At 46.0% G+C, this 7,304-nt stretch overlaps 1 protein-coding gene across 1 annotated transcript in view; it reads right to left on the bottom strand.

Moving 5' to 3' along the window:
• Positions 1-1,878: 1,878 nt before the first annotated feature.
• The window catches only part of XKR6 (XK related 6), a gene marked incomplete at its 5' end in the record, with an annotated part of 236,585 nt that continues 231,159 nt past the window's right edge, over positions 1,879-7,304 (bottom strand). Inside the window, one exon of the mRNA XM_080676184.1 lies at positions 1,879-3,804. Coding sequence (XP_080532310.1) covers positions 2,840-3,804 — 965 coding nt within the window. The 3' untranslated portion in view covers positions 1,879-2,839. The remainder of the gene's footprint in view (positions 3,805-7,304) is intronic.

The raw sequence follows: 7,304 nt of genomic DNA, 5'->3' as shown, positions 1-7,304 counted from the left end.
ACACACACACACACACACACGCTGGATGTGTAGTAGAAAAATAGAGCTGCAATGTATTGAAATGAAAGAGAAAGAGAAAGGAAATAAATCCAAGAAAAGACAAACAAGCCAAAGTGGCACAGGTCCCAAAGGGATGCACGGGGGACAGCGCCAAGGATTGCTCTAGCGACGGACGTCCCCAAGGCTCCAGGCACAGGAGCCCCAGAAATGAGGCAGACAAGAGCTGGGGCCCAGCGAGCCCGGGGGGCTCCTCTCACATGGCCTCCTGTCCTCCAGCCTCAGCAGAGTAAGTGGCGAGCTAAGCCCTCAGCAGGGAAGCAGAATCCAAAGGAAAAGCACCTCCAGTCAGATTGGAACTCCCAATTAACCGCTGGGTGGCCCAGGGCCTGTGCCTTGGGTGGGTGCAGACAGACCCACGTGGCTGGTCTACACCAAGGCCTGGTGTGCTCTGTGCAGCGTGCTTCCTAGTGGGTGGGCCCTGGGCCCACAGGCTCTCTGCACCTCTCCTCCCGCCCCTCCTTCCCACAGGGGGAGCACCCCAGGGGCAACCGAGTCAGGGAGGGGGACAGGACAGCACTGCAAAGTTTAGTACCAATAAAGGAAATCAAAGGGATCTGGACAAAGAAAGGAACATCCAGATTTACACTAACTAAAATTTAAAACTTATTTTTAAAAAATCTTTAGATAAACAGTGAAGAAGATAAGGAGAAACCTCTTTGAATAATAATTTCTTTTTAAAAAACCCACCAACATAAAAACAAACAATTCCTCAGAGTTTGAACTTCTCTTAAGAATAGTTCAATGTGAGGTCTTGCACCCTAAACAGTTATATCTAGAAATTAAAAAAAAAATCGCAGCTACACACAACAAAGACTAAGAGTATTTGCTAAAAAATAGTGTGTGTGTGTATATATATATATATATATATTTATATATATATCTTTTTTGTAGAGATTTTTTGTTTTTGTGATTTTTTCTTTTCCTTTTTTTTTTTTTTTTTTTTTTTTTTTGGTGCCCAAGTAGAGATACAATGGGATTGAAACGATGTCCTAGAACAGAATATTCCTTACAGGAGCAATACTTTGAAAAATAACATTTAAGAAATGGTTGAACATATTGCAACACCTCTCAAAATTCAATTTGGTACAATGAGAAAAATAATCAAATCTTCACCCAAATGACATGGCCTCTAAGACCCAGAATATGCTGCTGGTGTGAGTCTCGCCATCCAGACAGGGGCTCATATTCCAGCACCACCCCCTCCTTCCTGCTCCCCCCTCCCCAGCCCTCTTATACTCCACCTTAGCATACCCAGAGTCTGCCTTAGAGCAGTTTCCCACATTTCTGGCAAGACCTTGCAGCAGACACATACACACAAATATACGTGTGCTATGGGCACACACACACACACACACACACACACGCACACACACACACACACACACACACAATTTCCCACTCACCCCAGATGCACCAAGTGAGCTGAATGAGTTTCAGCCAACCACAATGGTGAAAGACAGAAGCACCAAACAGTCTTTGAAATGGGTCAGTTATTCAATTTGACATGATTATATATATATATATATATATATATATATATATATATATAAAATCTAATTTTCCTCTGTGTTAATATTTTTAAAAAGCACAAATGAAAAATGAAGAATTCTTTCCAGATCGATTTAAGGCTTCCCACCAAATGGAAACAGAAGAGGCCTTACACAATATCACGTGTGATAAATGAATACCTTTCACGGCCTTAAAAGGACAGACCAAAATCGTTTTTGCCAGTCACTGATTAAGTATTGTGCCTTTAAATTGATGTTGTTCTTTTTGCTACTATGCTGAGTTTTATTATTACTGATTTTCTTTGATTAAATAGATGGAAATCTTTAATTTGCTTTAGAATTTCCTGTTCTCATTGAATTACTGGGGTGGTTTTTTTGTTTGTTTGTTTTATTCTGTTTTGCTTTTCACCAGGAAACAAATGTGATCCGAACTAGGTGAATGCTAAATGGCACAAGGTCAGCCTTCAAGGAGCTTTCCCAGCCATTTGAGTTCCAAATGGCCATTTGGCTCCTAGAAGGTGCTGTTAAGTTGGGGACAGGGACCGGAGAGCAAGGAGTGAAACGGAACAGAGATTGGGGTTTCTATGCCTTTGCTTTTGGTGAATTTGTTTTTTTCAATACAAATAGTCAGATAGGAAGAATGATTGCTTTGTGTTTTATTTGTTGGTTGGTTTTCATTTCATTTCTAGATTTGTTTCATTTGATTGTTTAATTTCCCCTCTCTTGGTGCCAAAACCACCAGAGAGTTTTTGCATGAGAAAAACGTGACAGTACTTAATGAAACTCAGCACCTAAGGGCATAAGGCAGTTGAAGGTTTGTTTGTTTGTTTGTGTTTGTTTTGTTCTGTTTTGTTTTGTTTTGTTCTTTCAATCAGCACCAATCCCATAAATGATCTACACTTGGTGTAAGGTATAAAACATTTTTTTTCTTTTGGAGTGGAGACAGCTCCTCCTTCTCCACCCTATGAACAATAGTGTGGGATTTTCAATACTGTTTCTTATGTGTAAAAAACAAAAGAAAGGTCTTCTTTTTGTTTTTACTTACAAAACATAGAGAATATCTTTGTATACATACAGCGACTGGAAAGAAAGCTTATCTGAAGGGGTTGTGACGTATTATTTTCTTTTTTTGTAGCAGTGGTGGTGGAGGTGGTGATGGTGGTGGTGGTTGTGATTTTGTGAATTGGGAGAAGGGAGGGTTATATTTCTTGCGAGCAGTGTTAACCGTAAACCAACTTAAGGTCCCCTTCTCAACTTGGGTCAAGACGCTCTTAGAGTGAAGACTCATACTGTAGCAACTCATAAAGGAGCGGTCCATCTCGATACCGAATGCCTACTGCGGTGGGGGTGACATACTGCAGAATGTTAATAGTCCTTCTCAACCTCCTGTCTACAAAATGAGCATCCCAAGCTGGGTATCTCTTCCTTGGCATGTCAATCTTAATGAGGGGCCCTTCTGGGTGGTAAGGACGCCCCGTCGGGGTGGAGGGCCCCATGGGTCTCACTTGGAAAACGGGCAAGCAAGTGTCAGCCGTGAGATCCTCCTGTTGTTCCGTTACGGCTCTGGTAGGCGTGACCTGGGTCCCCCGGTACCCAGGGGTCTGAGGCGCCATGGGCTCAACATCGGGGGGCAAAGGGATGCCCCAGAGCAGCTCGGCACAACAGGAGCTGGCAAAGATCTTAGCTCGTGGCCCCATGGGATGCAGCACACCATAATATAAGAGCATCAATGAGATCCCAGCCACAAAGCTAATAAAGACACAACACAGTGCTGGCACCGCATAGGAGTCAGTGGTCTCCGGGTTTCTGTAAAAATACCAAAGGAACGTCAAGGCAGCATTCTCGGTCAAGACTATCGTGTAATATGCAAACATTCGATATCGAGTCCGCCCTTCCTTGACGTTAAACCAGCAGAAAATGTACACAATCCCTACCACCATGTTGAAGAGGATCTCCTCCCACTTGGACATGCAGAAGTCTGTTCCGCCATGGATGATCCAGAAGGCCATGGCGCACCAGTGAACCACCACGAAGATCCCGAAGTAGAGCTGGAAGATGGAAGCAAAGAGGGCAAAAGAAATAACTCTGGATGAGATGGTGAAGAGGCGCCAGAAGAGGTGGATGAGGGCCCCTCTGTAGCTCATACTCTTCTTGTCGTCCCTGGAGTCCCGCAGCAGCTTGTGATAGGAGGCTAGCACCCAAGCCAGGGACATCAGGGAAGTCACAGAGGAGACACCTGCCGGAAAGACACAAACCCACACAGTCAAAACCTTGGATGTCAACTGCAGGGCACAGCAGGGCTGCCAGCTGAGGAGACGCCCACACACACCGAGATCTAAAGGAGGAGGGAGAAAGAAACACAAAATCAGGAACCGAACTTGGAGGTCACAGCTGCTCCCTAAGCTGACAGCTTTTAAAAATCTAGTTTCAGTTTCCACAACCCAGCCCAGAACTCTGGGAGATTCACTGCTCAAGAGGGAAGCTGAGGCTGACATGCTTTGCCAAGGGGGTTGAGAACTGGGGCCACTGTGGTGCCTCATTGCATCTGCTGTGATGGGACCACATGTGTTCTATTTTAAGGAATTCTGAGTTCATGGGGATCCTTGTTGCACACAGATGTGTGGCAGGGGATGGTGTCCTTGTCACCAGGAGCCTATGCTCTCAGAGAAACTCACAGAGGTGAGTGCCTGTTGTGAAGGCTGACAGCTTACTCTCTGCCCCTAGATCAGGGGTGGGCAAACTTTTTGACTCGAGGGCCACAATGGGTTCTTAAACTGGACCGGAGGGCCGGAACAAAAGCATGGATGGAGTGTTTGTGTGAACTAATATAAATTCAAAGTAAAGGAGCGGAGGGGAGAGCAAGAGAACCGGATAGAACAGCCGGATCCGGCCCGCGGGCCGTAGTTTGCCCAAGGCTGCCCTAGATCCACACCCTTCTCCTGTGGGAGGGCACTGGAGTCACTCTTTTGCCTTTTCATCAGCTCACTCAGGCCTCAAGGAGCCCTTCACTGACCCTTCCTCCACTTAGCTTCTCCATCCCTCATCCGCTCCCTACGGACACCCTGATCAAGGACTCTGGGGTAGTCTGTCTGTTTTTGCTGGCTGCCTTTCTCACTCATTCTTCTCTCTCTTGGCCTCCCCATGATCCTTGTTGCTTTCTCCAACAAACCACTGCTGCACGTTCTCTGAGGTCTTAAGAGGCCCCATCCTGACCCAGCAGCGGGATAACTCATGGTATGAGGATGCCTTTCCCCCACCAGCTTGGTTTCCAAGGCTCTGCATGTCATTCCCTGCATTTCTCCTCAACAGGCAAGTGAATGTGTCTGATCTCAAGTGATACTGGAATCACCAAGAGCAATTTTATTTATAATACTGCTTACTTGATATGAGTAACTAACTCAAACTACACACAATAAATAGCTAATAGAGTTTCTCCAGACCCACCCAGGAGCAAGCAATTGTTGGTCAGATATAATCATACAATCTCCTCTCAAGCAAGATACCCCATCACTCCCTGACTCCCACATGTGTTATCTTCACTCAGCCATCTAGCATCTCTTCTGCTTTTCCTTTCTCCCAACATTTCAAAACTAAATGCAGCCAAACTCAACTGAGGTCCTAAATAGTGTTCCACAGACAACATCTCCTTACCACATTCCCCACCCTCGCACCAGAGCACAATTCCCCACAACATTCTTCCAAGCTGAAATCAATGTCCCCTAGTCATTTTCTCTCATAAACTCAAAGGTCAGATCTAGGAGCCCATTCATCAAGAGACTAAAGTAAACTGCCCCAGAGCACCAGGCTTCTGTTCATCTTTCCCAGGTCCCTGACCATGTCTCCATTCATCTCCAAACCTTAATGAAGAATCAAAGTCCTTTGTCATTTTACACCCTCCCTGCACTGACCCATCTCACACAGCCCTCCCCTTCAAGCATTTCAAGGAGATACTCTGGTTTGCAGCTTGCAGAACAGGATAGGGTGAAAACAAAAACCAGTATGTTACTATAACCATAGAAAAATCCTGGATGGTTAAGTTCTCCATAGAAGCCAATCTTGGAAACGCCTAATAATTTTCCTCTCAGTTTTCTGGAAAGTTCTGAACAGGGTACTTATATGTCCTACTTTGCCCTTTGTACACACAGGGCATTTCCACAGCATCTGGTGAGGGCATGCGTGCTCTGAGACCATGTCACAGTGGTTACGCTAGCCTTTCAGCCTCCTCTGTTCATGTTGTCTGTTGGGTTGGGGCAGAGAGGGAAATAGGTCCCCTTAGGAGTCACATGACTTGGGCTGTAGGTTTCTGGAGGGCAGGGATGTGCAATCATCTTGACAGTCTATACTAGGCTTATTACCAACACTGGAGCATCCTCAGAGAGCCCCTTTTAAATGCCTCTGTGACGTCACCCCTCTCTTTGTGAACTCATTTCTTGATGTGAATAATGATATGTCTCAGGGGTACTACAGACCCTTAGTAATCAGAGGGAAATTCTACCAAAGCTGAATGGGAAGACGGCCATCTACGAGCCAAGGAGAGAAGCCTCAGGAGAAACCAACCCTGCCAACACCTTGATCTTGGACTTCCAGCCTTTAGAACAGTGAGAAAATATCTGGTGTTTAGCCACCCAGCCTGTGGTATTTTGTTACAGCAGCCCTGGCAAACTAATACAGTGCTCTAATCCTTTTTTTTTTTTAGATGAAGAAACAAGATGATTTTCAAAAATTATACATCTGTCAAGGAGTTGAATCAGGATTCAAATTCAGAGTCTGACTCCAGTGGCCTTGAAAGTCACCACTGTACTAAAAGGCCCTGCAGACATTGCCTTGGAAGGGGCTGGGTGAGGGGAGAGGAAAGAAAGTATGGGCACACTGGGTGCAGAGGGTTTGAATCTTTGCCAAGAGTGGACAAAAAGTACAGTACCCATGGCTATCTGATAGAAGCCCTTGATTATGAAACTAAAAACCAAATTTGAATTATATTCTGCTTTCTTCAGGGGAGTAACATTCAAGCCACAAGAAAGAGGTGATGCCAACAGAATTAACTGAGATCACTTTCCCTCTGTTAAGTGATTAATCTTCCAAGGTCTGAAGTGTATTCCACTACAGAGGGAGGAAGTGTGGGGTTTTCCCTCTCTGCAGTGGCTCACTTGAAAGCTTTCTGTCTTGCCTGAGGTCAACCCAGAAGTCAATGTGTTATCCTGGCCAAGACCCAAGTTCATGGGAACCCGCTGTGGAAGCAGCCCGGTGGCCCCGTGGCCCCAGTGAAATTCTTGGATGGGCCTGGGAGCATTTATGATTTGTTTCCAGCTACAGCTTGATCACTTTCTGCATTCTGAAGATCAGGCTGGAAATTGTTAAACACTTCACGTTTGGCTGTGACAAGTTCTGGCCAGTGACCTTCACGGCTGGCTCACTTTTCCTGGTGCAGGCCAGGAGGTGGGGCTTGCAGCTGGCCCACTGAGCTGGCCGAGTCCAGCCTAGCCAGCTAGGAGTCACTACACTGGAGCCTCCTGTGGGGGGGCCACTCCCCTGAGAAAGGCTTGGGAGAGGGACCTTCCGGCTCTGATCACGGAACCTAGGATCTAAGGTTTCCAGGAATGGAATGGCCACACCTATAGCCAACAGAACAGAGCAGAAGGGGCCACACCCTGCAGTTGCATATCCCTTACCGAAGAGGGGTAGCCATCATGGAAGGCCCAATTTGATGGTGACAATGCAATAACCAAGGGTCACTGT

This window comes from Plecotus auritus (assembly GCF_963455305.1).
Source record: "Plecotus auritus genome assembly, chromosome: 6".
Taxonomy (NCBI): domain Eukaryota; kingdom Metazoa; phylum Chordata; class Mammalia; order Chiroptera; family Vespertilionidae; genus Plecotus; species Plecotus auritus.
This window is presented reverse-complemented; position numbering and strand designations above follow the sequence as displayed.